The following is a 20023-nucleotide window of genomic DNA, read 5'->3' on the forward strand; positions in this document are numbered from 1 at the left end:
AGGCGCAGGAACTGGGTTTTTTTTAAAAGACAGTGAAAGCCAGGAAATCACAGAACTTTTGCTTCTGTAACTGGTGGCCAGGGGAAGAGGCAGAGAGGGAAAAAAAATGGCCCGTGGAACAGAGAAAACCTAACAGCTGGGTGAATGTTATGGCCCAGCAGGAGTACAGAAGACAGAAGGGCACAGTGCAACCTGCGAGCGGAACTGGCTCCATCTTTGCATGGCAGGGATGCTGTGGAGAGGCAGGGAAAGGGGGGAAAGGAAGGGAGAGATGGGCAAGCAGCTTTTTAACTTACGAACTGGTTGTGTCTTGAATTCCGAGACGGCGCTGATCTCACCCACGCCTTTGCCATTGACAGCAGACAGTCGGATTGCGTAGGTGGTCTCCGGCTTCAAGCCCACGACTGTGATCACGCCTTCCATGTTGGCTGTTCCGGAAAGGAAGGACACAGAGGAGAAACGGTGAATCTGTCATCAGAAACACTTCTCTCTACACTCACCAACATGGTTTACTGGCATACGCGGGAATTGAACTAGGAGCACGGGTTGGGGGGGGGGGAGTTGCTAGAAGGTCTTGCTACGGTGCTCTCAACACAACGGAGCGAAAGCTTCATTTCAGCCCAGTTCTGCCAGTACAAAGCCTTGTAACCTGAATGATCTAATAGTAACCTATCAATAGGCTTGAACTTATACAAAGCTTTTTGCCTCGAGTAGGCTACTGCAAGGTGCTCTGCACAGGGCTGCCCTTGAAGACTGTCCAGTAGCTACAACTGGTAGAGAATGCTGCAGGAAGTATTCTGACTGAAGAGGGTCGTAGGGACCATATCACTCCAGTCTTATTCCACTGACAATGACTTCCAATTGGCTTCTGGGTCTAATTCAACATGCCAATATCAACCTTGGGAGATCTCCAGAACTCCAAAGGCCAGATCTTCTAATAAAATATACTGGCATTTTCAAATTTAAAAGAAAAAAAAATATGCCCACTGACAGCTGTTGATGGTAGCAGCTTCTCTCTCGCTCTCCACTCCTGGAACCCCAAAACACTTCCAAACTTCTGAGAGATTTCTTTTTTTTTAATTGCTTCCAGAATTTCAAGAGGACTTTGAGCAATTACGGATCTCCCACCTCAAAGTTGTGAATTCCACGTACATCTTTGGGCTGGGAATATCCTACCATGTAGTCCTGCCCTCCCTTATTGGCCCTTCAAACAGATGGAGTTATTAACTGAAAGTTGTCTTTATCCGATGAGGAAAATATCTCTGAACACAATCCCCCACCCCCGACTCCAAGTCCAGAATTGACAAAGCCTCTGTAGTTAGTCCCCCAAACAGCGCCCAGTCCTCAGCTTCCTACCTTCCTTGGCGTCATAGATCTTGCCATGCCAGTCTTCCTCCCCCATGGCTCTCCACTCCGCCCTGTACCGGAGAATAGGCACCCCACCTGTGGCCTCTGGCTCGTCAAACTCAACTTGAGCCGTGCTGGAGTAGGGCTCCACTCTGTCGATGGAAGGCGCGGATGGCGTATCTGAGACACAGAGAAAAAGCAGGAGGGGGAGATCAGCGAGGCAGGATGACCACTTGGAAATTCCACACCAACTTCGTGTGGAGGGGAGACACACTTGAGAGGGAAGCCATACTAAGGCAGAACTGTGAGAGCTCATGTACTTCCAAAGCAACACTGACTTCAGAAGAGGCGACAGACCTATGTTTATTCTGCCTCACTGCTGGCCAAAAGGAGACTTCCAGGAGTCAGTCATATAAAAGATTGGTCTTAGTAGGACATGTGTCATAACCATTCCATTTGACGAACTTCCAGGTTGTGTCTGGTTCTTTGGGGGAGCCACTAAGGGTTTGGGCTTTCAGCTGTCCCCTGCTGTAGACCTCAGTGCCTCACTGCAACACATCCCGTGGATAAAGTCATCTGTACGCTGGAACCGTTTAGGAAATCAAAAGAGCCCGGCTAGATCAAACAAGTGGTCCACCTACTCCAGCATCCTGCCTTAGATGGTGGCCAGCTAGTTCCTCTGGTGGGACAACAACAGGGCATGGAGGCTAAGGCATTTCCCTGATACAAACTGACAAACAGCTCTGCTAAATCAGAACAGTGGTCCATTTAGCCCAGCATCCTGTCTCACACAGTGCCAACCAGTTCCTCTGCAGGTCCAGCAACAAGACCTTGAGGCTGAGAGCCTCCCCTGATAAAAACATCAGAAGAGCCCTGCTGGATCAGATTGGAGGTTCCTCTAGTTCAGCATCCTGTGTCACCCAGGTGCCAACCAGTTCCTCTGGAGGGCCAACAACAGGGGATAGAGGCCAAGGCCTTCCTAAGAACATAAGGAGGACTCTGCTGGTTCAAACCAGTGGTCCATCTAGTCCAGCATCCTGTCTCACCCAGTGACCAGAGAGTTCCTTTAGAGGCCAACAACAGGGCAGCGAGGCTGAGACCTTTGCACGATGTTGCCTTCTGATCACAGCCACAATCTCCTTCCCCTGGGCTCTTGTCTTTGTGCCATGGCTCCTGGGAAGCAAAGTCTCCCCTGAAACATGGAGCCGGACTGCACATCATGCTCTCCAAAGATACAAATTCAATGAAGATGGCTGCTTTTTTTTTTGTCATAATTTTTGACTAGTGTCGCTGTTCGACAGAAAGAACAGCTACATTGAAAAACTGGTGGGAGAACTTGACAGTCTTCCAGGATGCTCAGTTGCTGGCTTGAAAGTCCACGTTCCTCGACAAAGGGAAAGGATGAATTAGCATTCACGGACATGTCTGATCGTATTAACCCAGAGCTTAACAGGTCTGACAACTTCCTCAGTCTCCACTGGCATTAAATTGCTCTACATCGTTAAGTAGTCTGCGGTATCACCAATTATAACTCATGTGAACGAACACCAGGCTTATCGGGGTCCTTATGTGTTTTGCAGAAAACTGTCACAAACCAGGCCTTTTAACCCTTGGTTCACATGTTTCTTTCTTTCCTCTCCCAGGCTATAAAAATGTCCCCGATGGGTAAGTTATGCATTGGAGTGAAATGGACAAACGTACAAGGATCTTAAAAGAACAAGATTTAGAGACGTTTAAAAATGACTGGGGAAAGTTTCAAAAATACATTGGAAAAACAATGGAACGTTAAAGGACATTTGGTGATCTTTGACAACGGTTAATTTTTAAAGAAACGACATATGGATTACAGTTTAAAAAAATATGATTATTGAATCATAACTTTTTCTTTTTCTCTCAATGACTAAGAAGAAATAACATGAAGAGAAAGAGAAAAGATTCTTTAAGAGATTTATTACCTTATAACAAATTAGATTAAACAGAAGATGGGGATGTTTGCTAAGGGGGCGTAAGAACATAAGATAAGCCCTGTTGGATCAGGCCAATGGCCCATCCAGTCCAACACTCTGTCACATAAGAACATAAGAGAAGCCATGTTGGATCAGGCCAATGGCCCATCCAGTCCAACACTCTGTGTCACATAAGAACATAAGAGAAGCCACGTTGGATCAGGCCAGTGGCCCCTCCAGTCCAACATTCTGTGTCACATAAGAGAAGCCCTGTTGGATCAGGCCAATGGCCCATCCAGTCCAACACTCTGTGTCACATAAGAACATAAGAGAAGCCATGTTGGATCAGGCCAGTGGCCCCTCCAGTCCAACACTCTGTGTCACAGAAGAACATAAGAGAAGCCATGTTAGATCAGGCCAGTGGCCCATCCATTGCTGGGGGCATGCACTGCAGGGGGTCACAAAAGAGGGGGGTGGGGTGGAGAAAATGTTATATACGTGTATTAACATTTAATGATAAATGATGATACGTTATCACAATATATTACATTATAATAAAATTGTTTTAAACAGAAAAATGTCCCCGATGGAGCTCTCCCTTCATGCATCTGGCAAAGTGCATAAACGCTTGTGCTGCAACAGACACGCTAGGTTCTATGGAGTCAGACACTGCTGCTTCTGTTTCTGCTCTCCAAAGAGGCATCCTTGGCTATGCACATTCTTGTTGGCTCATTCCCTGTAGAAAATTCGGAAGGGCAGATTCGCTTTCTAGCCCTTACAATGTAACAAGAAGATTTCTAATTCCAATTCAAGAGCAGGTGGGTAAATTAACCATTCCGAGCAGTCAGGTTAGAACGGATAAAAGAAAGTACTTCTTCACCGAAAGGGTGATGAACACGTGGAATTCACTGCCACAGGAGGTGGTGGTGGCTACAAGCATAGCCAGCTTCAAGAGGGGATTGGATAAGCATATGGAGCAGAGGTCCATCAGTGGCTATTAGCCACAGCTTATTGTTGAAACTCTCTGTCTGGGGCAGTGATGCTCTATATTCTGGGTGCTTATGGGGGGGCACAGTGTGATGGCGTCTAGTGTCCTGGCCCCACTGGTGGACCTCCTGATGGTGCCTAGTTTTTTGGCCACTGTGTGACACAGAGTGTTGGATTGGATGAGCCACTGGCCTGCTCCAACATGGCTTCTCTTATGTTCTTATGTGACACAGAGTGTTGGATTGGATGAGCCACTGGCCTGATCCAACATGGCTTCTCTTATGTTCTTATGTGACACAGAGTGTTGGATTGGATGAGCCACTGGCCTGATCCAACATGGCTTCTCTTATGTTCTTATGTGACACAGAGTGTTGGATTGGATGAGCCACTGGCCTGATCCAACATGGCTTCTCTTATGTTCTTATGCGACACAGAGTGTTGGATTGGATGAGCCACTGGCCTGATCCAACATGGCTTCTCTTATGTTCTTATGTTTTCATTCAGGATTATGGAACATTTTTTTGATCAGTTAAGCTACTAAAGGAAAGATGCAGAGAGCTTTCAAAGTGTAGGATCTTTAGGAATTCTGAGTGATTTACCAGGGAAGAAGGTATTGGATGTACTTCCCGCCCTATACTCTGAATCTCAGAGCGGTCGCAATCTCCTTTACCTTCCCCCCACCCCCACAACAGACACCCTGTGAGGTAGGTGGGGCTGAGAGAACTCTTACAGCAGCTGCCCTTTCAAGGACAAACTCCTACAAAAGCTATAGCTGACCCAAGGCCTTTCCAGCAGGTGCAAGTGGAGGAGTGAGGAATCAAACCCGGTTCTCCCAGATAAGAGTCCATGCACTTAACCACTACACCGAACTGGCTGTCTTGTGGTTGGGCTGAGAGAGCTCTCGCAGCAGCTGCCCTTTCAAGGAACCCAACGAAGACAGAAGTCCTTTGTCTGAGTCGCTGTGGCCTGGGAAGGGAAATCCCTTTACCAGTCTTTGATGGGGCGCCACTGATATCGGCGCCTAAAGTCAAGAGCTTGGGGGTGCTACAGGAGCCCACATTGGCTATGGAGGCCCAGATAGCAGCCACTGCGAGATCCGCCTTTTCCCATCTTAGGCGGGCACGACAGCTGGCACCCTTCCTAGAGCACAGCGACTTAGCAACAGTGATTCATGCTACGGTCACCTCAAGATTAGACTACTGTAATGCCCTCTACATGGGGCTGCCCATGTCTCGAATCCGGAAGCTGCAGCTGGTGCAGAATGCTGCAGCCAGGCTGTTACTGGGTCTCTCTATTCGGGATCATGTGCAGCCGGGGCTGCGGGGACTGCATTGGCTGCCAATAGTATTCTGGATTCGCTACAAGGTGCTGGTTATTACCTTTAAAGCCCTATATGGCCGAGGTCCTGTCTACCTTAGGGACCGTCTCTCTCCATATATTCCCCAGAGGGTACTGAGATCTGGATCACAAAACCTATTAGAAATCCCCGGGCCAAGGGAGGTGAGATTGAAGGCTACCTGAGAACGAGCCTTCTCTGTTGCGGCCCCCCACTGGTGGAACCAACTCCCTGATGATGTTAGAGCCTTGTGGGACCTTGCCCAATTCCGCAAGGCTTGTCAAACAACACTTTTTCGAATGGCTAACTAAAGTACAGAGTTGCTTTAACATCATGGTATGGAATTTAGCACCAAAACTGTTTCAAGATTTGTTTAATATTTAAAGTGAAATTGTTAATTTTAACTGATTTTACTGTAATTGTTTTTATTGCTTTATGGTTTTATTGTCGATATTTAATGTTGTTAGCCGCCCTGAGCCTGCTTCGGCGGGGAGGGCGGGATATAAATGCGGAAAATAAATAAATAAATGACAACCTCTGCAATAGCTAAAGCTGACCCAAGGCCTTTCCAGCAGCTGCAAGTGGAGGAGTGGGGAATCAAACCCGGTTCTCCCAGATAAGAGAGCTCTGACTGACCCAAGGCCTTTCCAGCAGCTGCAAGTGGAGGAGTGGGGAATCAAACCCTGTTCTCCCAGATAAGAGAGCTCTGGCTGACCCAAGGCCTTTCTAGCAGCTGCAAGTGGAGGAGTGGGGAATCAAACCCGGTTCTCCCAAATAAGAGTCCATGCACTTAACCACTACACCAAACTGGCTGTCTTGTGGCAGAGCTGAGAGAGCTCTCGCAGCAGCTGTCCTTTCAAGGACAACCTCTGCAATAGCTATGGCTAACCCAAGGCCATTCCAGCAGGTGCAAGCGGAGGAGTGAGGAATCAAACCCAGTTCTCCCAGATGAGTCCGCACACTTAACCACTACACCAAACTGGGAAATCTCAAAATTTGTGCAACCTAAACCAAAAGCAGAGGCTTTCATCTAAAACATGTGAATGTTTGTAGTCTCTTGGAAGGGCTGCCTAGGTAACTCACCTGCTTGAACAAGAATGAATTCTGACGACTCCTGGCCAATCCGGTTGACTGCTGTGCAGTTGTAGTTCCCAAAATCATTCTCTGAATCCGGGGTCACCTGCAAAAGGCAACCAGGTGAGGCATCAGAGAGGAGCTAGTCCGCTGCTACCTTGAGCTCACAGGGGTTTTAGGTAAGAGAGTGTGGTGGGTGGCTAGATACTCAAGACTCTTTGGTGTGAACTTATCTTTCCTTTCTCCTGTATTTTGTATTATAAGATTGCTTTTGTTGGAAATGTCAACTTGAATAGATATTTTAATAAGAAGGCTTACAATAGAAGAATATTAAATTGTTGATGATGTAAAGCTAAGAGATAATAATGTGCGACAGTTTATGTATTTTAAGAAAGTATATTAGATGCAGACATGTACTTTATGGAAGTATGCAGACCAAGATTGATTTGTAACTATAATTTCTTAGCCCCTCTTACCCTCTACCCTTAACTTCTAGAAAACTAATAAAAAACTTTTCAAAATTGAAAACTGAGAGTGTGGTGGGCAACATAAAGGCATGATTTGGGGTAGTGAAGACAGGCTTAATTCTATCCCCTTTTTGGCTAATACTGTGTGGCTTGCACAGGAACAAAGAAGAAAAAGAGCTGGCTTTTATACCCCCCTTTCTTCTATTTTAAGAAGCCTAAATCAGCTTACAATCACCTTCCCCACCTCTCCCTGCAACAGGCATCCTGTGAGGTAGTTGGGGCTGAGAGAGCTCTGAGAGAACAGTGACTGGTCCAAGGTCACCCCGCTGGCTGCATGTGGAGGAAGAGTGGGGAATCAAACCCGGTTCTCCAGATTAGAGTCCACCACACTCAACCACGGCATCCACTGGCTCATGAAGCTTCCTGTAGAAGTTAACACTAGAAGGAATGCTTCATTTCCACACAGTTCAGCCAGGCTGAAGTTAGTCCACACTTAATTCACAGTTCCTAGTTCTTTATTTGAAAATCCAGCCAAAAATATAGATGCTGCTTAAAAATCTCTGCATCCCAAAAAGAGCTTTAGTCTGCAACCAATCATACACCAGCAGGGAACTGTCTTGCTAGGAGACAGACACTGGTGTCCTGTCCAAAGTCTGGTCAGCATTGACTACTACAAGTATGGAATTCCCAGTACAAACAAAGACTTTAAAAACTGTGCCCCAAAATAAGTTTTGGTTCAGCTTGAATTGTGCCTTTCCAGACTCCTGGAACTCTTCCCTACAAGGGGACATGAATCAGTGCCTGGTCTGAAGAAGAAGAAAAGATTGGATTTATATCCCGCCCTTCACTAGCTGAAGGAATATCAGTGTGGCTTACAATCTCCTTTCCCTTCCCCTCCCCACAACAGGCATCTTGTGAGATAGGTGGAGCTGAGAGAACTCTGACAGAAACTGCTCTTAAGAGGAACAACTCTGTGAGAAATTGTGACTGACTCAAGGTCACATCACCAAGTGCACGTGGAGGAGTGGGGAATCAAACCCGGTTCTCGTATATGAACATATATGAAGCTGCCTTATACTGAATCAGACCCTGGGTCCATCAAAGTCAGTATTGTCTACTCAGACTGAGAGCAGCTCTCCAGGGTCTCAAGCTGAGGTTTTTCACACCTACTTGCCTGGTCCCTTTTTAATTGGAGATGCCGGGGATTGATCCTGGGACCTTCTGCTTACCAAGCAGATGCTCTACCACTGAGTCACTGTCCCTCCTCTAAGATAAGAGTCTGCACACTTAACCATTACACCAAACTGACTCCCAAAGTTTGGTTTGGACACTGAGCTTCATTTGGGTTGCCCTGGGAAGTCTATACAGTTGCCCTTATGAGGTGCATCTTCTGGGCTTCCTGTTAGAACTGTTGGTGTTAGAACTAAGTTTTGGATCAGGCCCTAATGTATGTCACCTGAGAAAGCAGTATCCCCCGAGTATAATGCTGTAAAATCTGTGGTCATCCACAGCAATTTTTGGGGTGCAGAGCATTTGAAGGACCCCCAATATTTTGGTTGGCTTCACCAATAGGAACTTGGAACTGCAAATAAAGAACTGAAAACCAGCTTCAGTCTCATCACAGTTCATCTGATCCGCTACAAGAAATATGTCTGTCTTCGCAGTCTCTTGCGCTGTTTTGTGACTGACAGCTGCCCACCCACTTTTACAATAAGGAAGAACATTGGGGGTCTCCATCCATGCTGGCACTGAACTTGATTTAACTGTTTCCCCCCTGATCTTCTCCCACTGTGGACTCAAAGTAGTTTCGGCATTGACCCCCACATTAAAAACACACGTAGAGCAAAAATGCAGCCCCGCCCGTCCCTCCTTCTCCCTCAGCCACAAGGCCTCACCTCCAGGTAACTGGCAGTCAGCGTGTTATAGATCCTGATGTTGCTGTAATTGGAACTGGGGAGCAGCTGCCCATCCCGGAACCACGAGATGACGGCGCTGGGGTAAGCAAACACCTCACAGGTGATGTTCACCTGGTTGCCTTCCCAGGTGTAAACCGCGACAGGGCCTTGCAACTTTGGGGCATCTGGAACAGGAAGGGAGCCAGGTTTGGAAGAAGCAAGAGAAAAGAGAGAACTTCTCTGAGGACGTCACGGGTCGCAGGCAGAAGTCTTTCCTATCGCCTACTACCTGACCCTTTAACTGGAGATATTCGAGACTGAATCTGAGATCTTCTGCATGCCAAGCAGAGGCTCTTCCTCTGATCCATCTCCTTTAGCAGGCGTGAAGTTTCCTTATGCTAAATCACCTCCTTCGTTCATCAAGGTCAGTATTGTATGGTTTATTCAGATGGTCAGGGGCTCTTGAAGAAGGTCTTTCTCAGTATCTCCTGCCAGATTCTTTAACTGGGACCTTCTGCATGCCAAACAGAGGCTCTTCCAATGAGCCACGGCCCCTTCTCTCCTGGATAATGTGGCTCCATTAACTTCTTACATTTGACTAATACAAAAGTCAATGAACTGATAGTCTTTACCTACATCCTCAAACTGAGCCTTCGGTCTCTTTCCAAGCTAGACCCCCAGCCCTGCTCCCTGGAACCCATTCACAAAAATTTTGCAGTTTGGAAAATGGAAAGAAGTGGAAGAGGACCTTACTTTCCCTGTAAGAAGAAGAAGACGACGACTGCAGATTTATACCCTGCCCTTCTCTCTGAATCAGAGACTCAGAGCAGCTTACAATGTCTTTTATCTTCTCCCCCCACAACAGACACCCTGTGAGGTGGGTGGGAGAAGGGCAGCTTCTCCCAGAAGCTGCCCTTTCAAGGACAACTCTTGCAAGAGCTAAGGCCATTCCAGCAGCTGCAAGTGGAGAAGCAGGGAATCAAACCCGGTTCTCCCAGGTAAGAGTCTGCACACTTAACCACTACACCAAACTGGCTCTCACAAGGACAGCTCTGCCAGAGCTATGGCTGACCCAAGGCCATTCCAGCAGGTGCAAGTGGAGGAGTGGGGAATCAAACCCGATTCTCCCAGATAAGAGTCCGCACACTTAACCATTACACCAAACTGGCTCTCACAAGGACAGCTCTGCCAGAGCTCTGGCTGACCCAAGGCCATTCCAGCAGCTGCAAGTGGAGGAGTGGGGAATCAAATCCGGTTCTCCCGGATAAGAGAGCTCTGGCTGACCCAAGGCCATTCCAGCAGCTGCAAGGGGAGTAGTGGGGAATCAAACCCAGGTCTCCCAGATAAGAGTCCGCACACTTAACCACTACACCAAACTGGCAAGAGAGGGGATGATGGTATCGTGTCTCCACTTACATTGAACTTCCAGGTACATGGCTTGCGAATCCTGCCCAATGGTATTGCTTGCTATGCAGATGTACTCCCCGGCATCCGTGTACTGAATGTCCTTTAGTGTCAGAGAAGACACCCGCGCATGGCTGCGTACCACGATGCGTCCATCCTGCGTCTGGCAGGAAAAGGAAGGAAGCGTCAGCAGGCAGGCTGTGGACGGGTAAAAGCAAGTGTGGGGGTGGAGGGGGGGAGCAGGGAAGGGCAGGGAGCCAGGCCAAGGGCATTTCAGCAGCCAACTCCTGCCTCTCTCAGGCCCCAGAAGGCAAGTCGCTAGCCCCCCCTGTTCCCAGGGGTGGAATCCCAGGGAAACTGTGATGCTCTCTGCTGCATGAAGCACAAGCACGCATCCGACACAGTGCTGGGAGGGTGGGGGGGGGGGGCTGAGATGCTCTCTCACTGGCCAATGGGACCAGGTGCCGTGCTGTGCGGCCAGAAGGATGTCAAGACCAATGGGAGATCTTGGATCCAGATTGCCGGCTCAGAGAGTTGTGCTCCTCCTGAAAGGGACAGTCCCAACTAGCCCAGAAGTCTGCTTGCAAACGCTGCCAGCCACAAATGCTGGGGAGCTCATATGAAGCCCCATGACTGGTTTTAATCTCCAGCCTAACGGCTGAGGCTGCCGGAAGAACTATTCACAGATAGATAGAGGCAACTGTTCAGCTGGGAATGGGCACAAGGGGAAAAAGGCTCTGGGGCATATATCTCTGCCGCCATTCCCAAGTGGGAAGGCCTGAATGGGGAAGTGATTTCACGCCCCGTTTCCACTAAATGTACACAAGTGTCAGATCAAATCTGTCAAGAGGAACAAAAAATCCAGAACCAAAACATTTCAAGTCCATAATCAAAGAAACGGCCAATCCAGAAAGGCAGAGGACAAGGAAACCTCTTGTCTGTGGAAGCCTGTCACTTCAGTGCAAACGCCCCTTCCCAAAATATTGTCAGCAAGTCTATGAATGAACCCCGTGCAGGGCGGAAGGGCACCCAGAAGCAGCCAACTCGGTCCCAACCCATCATGATCACCGCCCAAGCACCACCTTGTAGCCTCCAGAGGAATGCCCCAACCCAAACATAAGTTCTCAAAGGTGCGGGAGGAAGAAAGAGTTCTTTATGTTCTCAGAGGAAGGGACAGAATATTGGGAACTGGCAGAGAGAGGGGGAGAGAGGGAGAGAGAGAGGGAGGGAGAGAGAGGGAGCAAGAGAGAGGGAGAGAGGAAGAGGGAGGGAGGGAGAGAGAGAGAGGGAGAGGGAAGGAGAGAGGGAGGGAGACAATGGGAGGCAGAGAGAGAGGGAGGGAGAGAGAGAGGAGGAGGGAGAGAGGGAGGGAGGGAGAGAGGAAGAGGGAGGGAGTGAGAGAGATGGAGAGAGAGGGAGGAAGAGAGAGGGAGGGAAGGGGAGAGGAAGAGGGAGGGAGGGAGAGAGAGAGGGAGGGAGAGAGAGGGAGCAAGAGAGAGGGAGAGGAAGGGAGCGAGAGGGAGGAAGGGAAAGGGAGGGAGAGGGAAGGAGAGAGGGAGGGAGGGAGAGAATGGGAGGCAGAGAGAGAGGGAGAGGGAGGGAGAGAGAGAGGAGGAGGGAGAGAGGGAGAGAGGAAGAGGGAGGGAGTGTGAGAGATGGAGAGAGAGAGGGGAAGGAGAGAGGGAGGGAGGGAGAGAATGGGAGGCAGAGGGAGAGGGAGGGAGAGAGAGGAGGAGGGAGAGAGAGAGAGGGGGAAGGAGAGAGAGAGGGAGGGAGCGAGAGAGAGGGAGAGAGGAGGGAGAGAGGAAGAGGGAGGGAGCGAGGGAAGCAGAGAGGGAAGGAGAGAATGGGAGGGAGGGAGAGAGAGGAGGGAGAGGGATGATTAGATGATAGATAGGTAGATGGTAGATAGATCTAGTAGCTCAGTATAAAGGATTTTAGAAGGCCTATAAAACCATCTGTTGCCATTTCACTGTGGCTATTTCAAAGAGTCTTAACAGCTGAACATTACTCCAGAAACTTTTTAAGGAAAGGTGAACTCAATTCAGTTCTTGGAATGAGGAAAGAAGGACCCTCTCAGAGAATGGGAGGCCACTTCTGATGTCCAATACACCTAGAATCATAGAGTTGGAAGGGACCTCCAGGGTCATCTAGTCCAACCCCCTGCACAATGCAGGAAACTCACAAACCCCTCCCCCCAAATTCACAGGATGCGCATTGCTGTCAGATGGCCGTCTAGCCTCTGTTTAAAAATCTCCAAGGAAGGAAAGCATAAAGCGCATTAAATCACACATCGTTCTCAATGCAGAGCAGGAGCTGACTTCATCCCAGTGAGGTCTTTTTTATTTTCAATCTAGACCCTGGTGGTCCACCACTGTGCTTTAGGGCCAAACTAAATGTGTGTCAGAGTGGGCAGAGCTGCATGTATATTCATCTATAAAGGGAGTGTGTGTTAATTTTTACACAAAATGAAAGCTGCTGAGAACACAAACCTGCCACCTCCTTTCAGCATTGCATGCCATTATGAGGCATTTTGAGACTGGATGTGAGTCAGGTTGGAAATAAAAATAATACTTCCAACAGTTGGGCACAGTTCAGGAAGGAGAAACGGTGCAGGATTTAGCTCCCTGGACACATTTCCACCCATACTTTGTATTTTAACAGGCAGCTATATGGATGAATAGACAGGATTCTCCCCCTTGCATCTAGTTTGCCCTCACATATGAACATATGAAGCTGCCTTCTACTGAATTGTCTACTCAGACTGGCACATCTAAAGCAGAAATGCAGCATCACTTAGAAGGTGAGACATACCTCACCTGAGTCCGGTGATCCTGACCTCTGACCTCTTGCTCAAAGAGTGCCTTGCTAGACCACGTCAAGGCCAAGAGACCTCTGTGAGAATCCCAGCCACCAACAGTCACCAGAAACTGGCCAGTGACCCATCAGTGGGCCACTGTTTACACCTTCTGATGAAACAAGCTCTGACACCCGTCCCAGGGCAAGCAGCCCACTTCTTCTCCATGGCCTTCCTGTTCCTCACCTTGCACAAAAAGGCCCAAACCAGAAGTACCCCTACTGGTTGATCGAGGCTTGACCAACCCTCTTCGCCTTTGTCTCCTAGAAATGAAGAGAGCCTGTCCTACAGAGATCTCCCTCCAAAACAGGATCATCTTCTCTGCTGTGGTTGCAGAGGGGCAGAGAGGGGAATCCGTAAACCACGGAGATCTTCCCAAGAATGCTGTGTTTGGGGTCTTAATGGGAAAGGCCTGGAACTCCGAAGCCACTAATTCCACAAGGAAGCGATGAAAGAGTCTCTTTTCTCAGTTACTGCTCAAAACTCTTTGCAGCGCTTTTCAATCTTGTACTTTGGTTCGCATTATACCGATCGATAAACACCTATCAGCGATCCTTTATCAGCAACCACCTCTCCCATATTGTCTTCCTAACCACCTAATCGTATTGTCTTCCTGTTGCAAAATCCTTCTAGAAATGCACCCACCCCTAGAATTTCCCTTGGCTACGACAATATCAAACAGGATATCAAACAGCTTTAGCACCAAGAAATCAGCATCACAAACCATCTCTCCTGACTGAGGAGACCAGCTTCCCCTCTTAGATCCCGAAACCCTCCGTACGCATCACAAACGTGCACAAACACGATCGGCATTGAGACAAGTTTCCCCTGAAAACGGCACAACCATCCACATCCGATTTATGCAATTCAAATCCGGGTACCTGGGGGAAATCCTGGTTTTATAGAAGCTGTTGACTGAACTTCAAAAGTAAAATTCGTTAGTTGGTATTTTAATTCTCCCCTTCTCATTTTCCCCAGAAGTCTTTAAGGCAGGAAACAAATTAGCAAAGGTCCAAACAGCTATTAGACAGATGTCTAAGAGGGGTGTCCAACTGAACTCTTTCCGTGACGTCGCGGCTCAGCTGATGGTTGGCAAAATCTGGAGGAGAGGTCCAAATCTAACCCTGGATGAGCCAATTGCCCCTCCCTAGGTTCAGTCTATGGGGACTTTTTCTGCGAAACGCACAGACTTTGAGAGAGGTAATTGCATTGCTTCTTGAGATGGAATGTGATGCAACATTTCGGGGAAAAAACACACAACAGAATCAGAAGGCACCTAATAGGAGAGAAATGAGCAAACAAGTGGATTTGAACTGGGCTGTGAACACCAGCTGTGTCAGGTTCAAACTGCCTGCTGCGGAACAGCAGCACTCACATTTCAAAAGTATTGTGTTCTAAGCACTGGTGCCTGTGAGAGGTTTGCAAAGCTCAAATGCAGGAATCTGAAGAGGGGGGGGGGGAACCCCTCCAACCAACTGCTTAGATCTGCTGGAAGATGTAAAAATTCTTCCTTGAAACAGTTTTTAACCTCTTGAATTCAAAGGAAATAATAGGGTGTTCCCCCCCACCTTTTCCTTGCAAAATCACAACACTGTTGAACTCCACCAGGGCCCTCCGCAGGCTGCTGGGTGACGTCTGCCCCGTTCCCAAGACACTGTGCTTGCTCATCTGAAGAGATGGCTACGATGCAAAGCAACTTCTAGTGCTACCAGCAAAGAGCTGGGGTCTATTATTGTGGAACCGTATCACTGAGCTTAATGCGGTTGCGCCATCGTTACTGGATTTAGTAGGCTTGGTTATTGCTAGGAGAAATTTGTTAATTTGCAACACTTCAAATATATATGTGCGCGCACACACACACACACACACACACACAAATATCCACAGAGCTCTAGTAGATTGGCTATTGGTCTGGCAGCGTTATACCTCTTGTTTCTCGGGCCGAGTCCACGAAGCCTAGAGAGAAGAGATAGATAAAAACACAACACACACAAAAAAGAGCAATAAAAAGTTTTACACAGGTTTTTTTCCTTTTCCCCGCCCTTCGCTTAATAATGTTGTACGCATCACACTTCATTCCATGCACATGCAAAACCAAATTTAAGAAAGGGAGTGGGCGGGGCACAAAGAGAAAGGGAACGGCTATTGGACACGTCCCTTCCCACTCATCATTCCAAATAGGCATTGGGAATGTATCCAATCGGACGGATCGAAGGCCAACCGATCGTGAGAGACCTGGTGCTTCCGTTCGGCCGCAAGGCAAGCAAACTTGCGCGCTCGACGACGCCTCCGCAAACAAACCCCAGGAGGCGACGTTAGGCGGGCCCTGCAGCGACGCCAAGGAACAGTTGCCAGTTGCTATGTAAGCTCCTTTGCCTGCAAAGAAAGGCCAGCTACTAAAGCCATACACTTTGAAAATGCTTCTCATGCATGCATTCAAGCGTGACTCTTTAGTGTCTTCTTTAAGGCACATGCTCTTCAAGAAGCTTACAGCAGACGAAAAGAGTACATTCTGTAGTCTGGAAAACAGCCACGCAACCTTTTTACCTTGGGAAGATTCCCTTCCTCACCCCCCACCAAAACCCAGTGACATTTTGTCCCTACCACCAGCTTGATCCACTGTGGTTGATGGTGGTGCAAACTGCCAGTAAGTCACAGCTGACTCATGGTGACCCCTTGGCATTTCTCAAGGCAAGAAACAAACGGAGGTGGTTTGCTACCAGTTGCCTCTGTGTAGCGACCCTGGGATTTCTTGGAGGTTTCTCATCCAGGTACTAACCAGAACCGACCCAAGCTTGGCTTCCGAGACCACGCTAGCTTGTAACCGCCACGGTTACAGGAGTCAAAAAAATCAGCTGGTGATTAAGCCACACAACCAGGAAGACACAAGACTCGGAGTGCAGCAAGCTCTGTTGACAGCAGCGGCCGACACAAAGACCAAAGGACAAAGACAGACATTCAAGGTACAAGGAACGAGCCAGTGCAATGCTGCTTCCCAAGACGTCCCCAGCAAGGCCCCTGCCACCAGAGGAAGGAGGGATGCATCTGGACGCTCCCTGCACACCGCAGAAGAGGACCTCAATCATGAAACTGCTTTCAGACAACGTGACAAATCACGGCCCGAACAGACATCCGTCAGTTGTGATATCTCAGTGCCCTGGTCCTGATATCTCAGTGCATTGTTCCCTCTCGGCAGAAGAGCTTCTGCTGAAATCTTTGTTCCTCCCGCAAAAAAGAACATTTCCTCCAATGTTATCGGAAACAAAAGGTCTTTGGGGCATGCAAGGAAACATTTGCAGTGCCTCACAGCATAGCCACTGTGCCCCTAGGTCTCCTCTAATGTCAAGGGACTTTAAGGAAGTAACAGGACTGCACTTGCCATGGTCTCAAAATTGCAAAATGTGCTCCTGTGTCACTCAGAGAAATCCTGGTTCTTGATATCTACTGTCTCAACTAACAGTGTGTGTGTGTTGGGGGTGGGGGGGACAGGTGGGAGGGCTCAGAGCAGCCTGGCTCTGTTTGCACAAACACCTGTGAGAAACCTCTGGATTAGATCTCCAGGAGGGAGAGGCGCAGAACCTAGAACACGCTGGAACTTGGAGTCAACCATTACACTTCACAAATCCAAAGTATTGTCAACTGCTACATGTTAAAGTAGTTGGGTAATTGGGTTACACTCACAAAAACCCAGGCCTTACTCTGCCAAAATGGAGGGGGGGAAAGACAAAGAAAGTTTTAGCCCAGGGGTGTTGGACTCATTTGTTATGAGGGCAGGATCTGACATAAATGTGACCTTGTCGGGCCGGGCCAGGCCATGTGTATTTAAGATTAGGTAGCAGAGATATAAAATTTTAAAGGACACAGACAAACATGACTAAAGGTTTTGGGGGTTTTTTTAAAGGAAAAAAAAAACCCTTAAAATAAAACATGCTTAAAACATTAGCACTTGTCGGTCTTTCTTTGTATTTCTCCCATGGGTTCCCGGGAACTGGGCAAAGGAAGCTCTGGCTCTTTCCCTTCCTCCCCAGGGGACCAAGAGGGGGAGGAGCCTCAGCCAATGGAGAAAATTGAGGCTTTGCTCTGCAGCTCCTGTGTGCAAGCCTTGCAAAGCAAGCTGAGAGGCAGAAGGAAGCAAGAGAGAGGAAGAAAGACGCAGACAAGAGCCAGTTGCTCGGGGGCCTGATAGGAGCCCTTTGGGGGCCTAATCTGGCCCTCAGGCCACATGTTTGACATCCCAGCTTTAGGACATTATATTTTAAAGTACCCACAAATCAAGGGGTTTTTTGGTGGAGGCAGAAGAAAGAAAAGAATCTGACAAGGAATGGGCAACAGATGGCCATACTTGAAAAAGAAACCAAAAGGTGTGCACATCTCAGTGCTGGAAGTATCGGCTGGGGCCTGCTATCGTTTGCTGCAAATCCCTCACTGAGCTTTTGCTGCAAATTCCTCCCTGAGCCTTTGGACTCCCTTTTAATACGATCATTGACTGAAGGGAAGGTCAAGTGTGCAGCACAATCCTTGAGCGGAGTTGGAGGACTTGAGTGTCGCTGCAGCTGATGCTTCCCTGGCACAATCCCCACCAACTCACGGGCAAAAAGGGCAGGAAGGCACAAAATGATAGACCAGAGAATCTCGGTGCATTTCCAGTCCCTGCATTGCCTCTACGCTCGTACAGCTGGGTCCTCCCTCAAGCTAGCAAACCAGAGGCAAGAAAGGATTTGGGGGTGAGTGAGGTGGGTGTGGAAAGGCAGTGGCTGACTGTGCCCTGGGTAGGACTTAACGGGGAGGGGGTTCTGACCCACTTCCCTCTCCTCCCAGAGCCCACCTGTAAAATGGATCGCTGACAAGGATCCTGGCGAGAATGGAACTTCCTTTGGGATAACTGAATTTCTTTCCTGAGTTACTGGCTGATGGTTCAGTATCTCCAAGCGTGCATGTGCCTGAGGGTAACAGCTGTGGGACAACTCAAGAACCTATCCTTGCTGGTCTGATGTTAGCAGACGTGTGGCAGAGGTAATGGCCACAAGGAGAAGTCTTGTAAATACTTAAAGAATAGCAATGTGATGTCAGATCAAAAGCTGGTGGAACCAGCTACCGGAAGAGGCGAGGGCCTTGCGGAACCTTGGGCAGTTCCGCAAGGCCTGTAAGACGGTCCTCTTCCGGTTGGCATACAACTGACTGGTATTTAAACACTGAGGTTGTGAGAATAGCACCGAACTGTTAGATTGTTTTCTTCGTTTTAACTATTGTAAATCATTTAATGTATTTTAATATTTATTAATCTTATCGTTCTGAATTTTTATGTTGCAAGCCGCCCTGAGCCCGCCTCGGTGGGGAGGGCGGGATATAAATCGCATAAATAAATAAGATCCATTGGGCCCCGATGACCACTGGCTGTGGAAGTCTGTGAGCTGGGCACAGAGGGTGATGTCCCCTTCCCCCCTTCCCACATCAATCCCTGTAACAAGGTAGTCAGAAAAACACACCATTGTTGCAAGCAAAACGGACATTACGCGTTTTGGCTACTGCTCTCCAATATCCCTTGTCCCCTCTCTCTAATCCTTGTTAAAAAGCCACTTCTGATGGTTGCCACCGGCAGGGCCACGCTGATGGTTTGGAAAGGCCCCTGCTTCGTTGCATTTGAACCGTTTGCCCCGGAGCACAACAAACAATGGAAACACAGCATAAATACTAAAAACTGTCTTGTGCAGACCAGCAATATACGACGGACGAGAGAAGCTGTGAAACACCCCACAAGCCAGCACACCAGGCGCAGCAGCAGCAGCTGGCCCCGTCCCGTCCCCATACAAAACCGTCCAAAGCAGCAACAGCTCCTTAGTACTGAATGCCCAACGCTAGAGATGAGAGTTTCAAAAATAGTTAGCAGTTTTATAGCTGAGCATCTGGCCAGGATCTTGAGAAGAAGAGACGGGACCTCCGGGGAAAACCTCTCAGGGGCCGCCCTCTCAGCTCCTGGCTGCAACTTGGCCAATTTATGATGAATTCTCATTCCGCGTTTGGCTGCAGAAATTGCGGCCAGCTATCGATTTCACCTTGTCGCTCTAACGGATTTTTGCTGAGTTTGCAACAGGTTCCTGACACGCCGAGAAACGCGTTTGTGCTTTGGTGCTGCCATCTGGGCATGACAAATCGATCGTGGTGTTTAGGAGGCGTGCCGTCCGTCACTACATGGGCAGCGACATTTGCAACCTGACAGCGATGCAGCGCAATCGTTTTGCAGTGATGGTGCCACAACAAAACAAAGCAGCACAGAAGACCCATCGCCGTCCTATGATCCACAAAGCAACGACGGCAGTTGCCACATGACGGTCTGCCTGAGACGAAAGCTCTCTCCCAAGAGGAGCAGCATCAGTGGGACAAAAGCGCTGGGTGGGACTACCGCCAAGGGAGTGGTTTTCCCTGATGACACCCTCTGGTCAGATGACTTCGGCGCACTTTAAAGCCAATCTGTGTGGTGCTGCTGGGTTAGGACACCATTGCCACTCTGTGAGCCACTGGGAAAATGAGTGTTTTCCCTTGGTTCCATAGACAGCTTCAAGAGGAGACTGGATAAGCATATGGAGCAGAGGTTCATCAGTGGTTATTAAGCACAGTGTATTGTTGGAACTCTCTTTCTGGGGAAGTGATGCTCTGTCTTCTTGGTGCTTGGGAGGAGCAACAGTGGGAGGGCTTCTAGTGTCCTGGCCCCA

General features: G+C 48.6%; 1 protein-coding gene across 6 annotated transcripts in view; it reads right to left on the bottom strand.

The window, feature by feature from the left end:
• Positions 1-20023, bottom strand: part of NCAM1 (neural cell adhesion molecule 1) — a 370188-nt gene that overhangs the window by 66706 nt on the left and 283459 nt on the right. For 3 of the 6 annotated variants that reach the window (XM_060250574.1, XM_060250572.1, XM_060250576.1), the window contains exons 9-14: positions 15240-15269; positions 10469-10619; positions 9053-9237; positions 6700-6796; positions 1357-1527; positions 297-428 (exon numbers count right to left, since the gene is read on the bottom strand). In XM_060250574.1, coding sequence (XP_060106557.1) covers positions 297-428; positions 1357-1527; positions 6700-6796; positions 9053-9237; positions 10469-10619; positions 15240-15269 — 766 coding nt within the window. The remainder of the gene's footprint in view (positions 1-296; positions 429-1356; positions 1528-6699; positions 6797-9052; positions 9238-10468; positions 10620-15239; positions 15270-20023) is intronic. The other 3 variants (XM_060250575.1, XM_060250573.1, XM_060250577.1) reach the window with 1 other exon arrangement.

This window comes from Heteronotia binoei, chromosome 12, assembly GCF_032191835.1.
Source record: "Heteronotia binoei isolate CCM8104 ecotype False Entrance Well chromosome 12, APGP_CSIRO_Hbin_v1, whole genome shotgun sequence".
Lineage (NCBI taxonomy): Eukaryota > Metazoa > Chordata > Lepidosauria > Squamata > Gekkonidae > Heteronotia > Heteronotia binoei.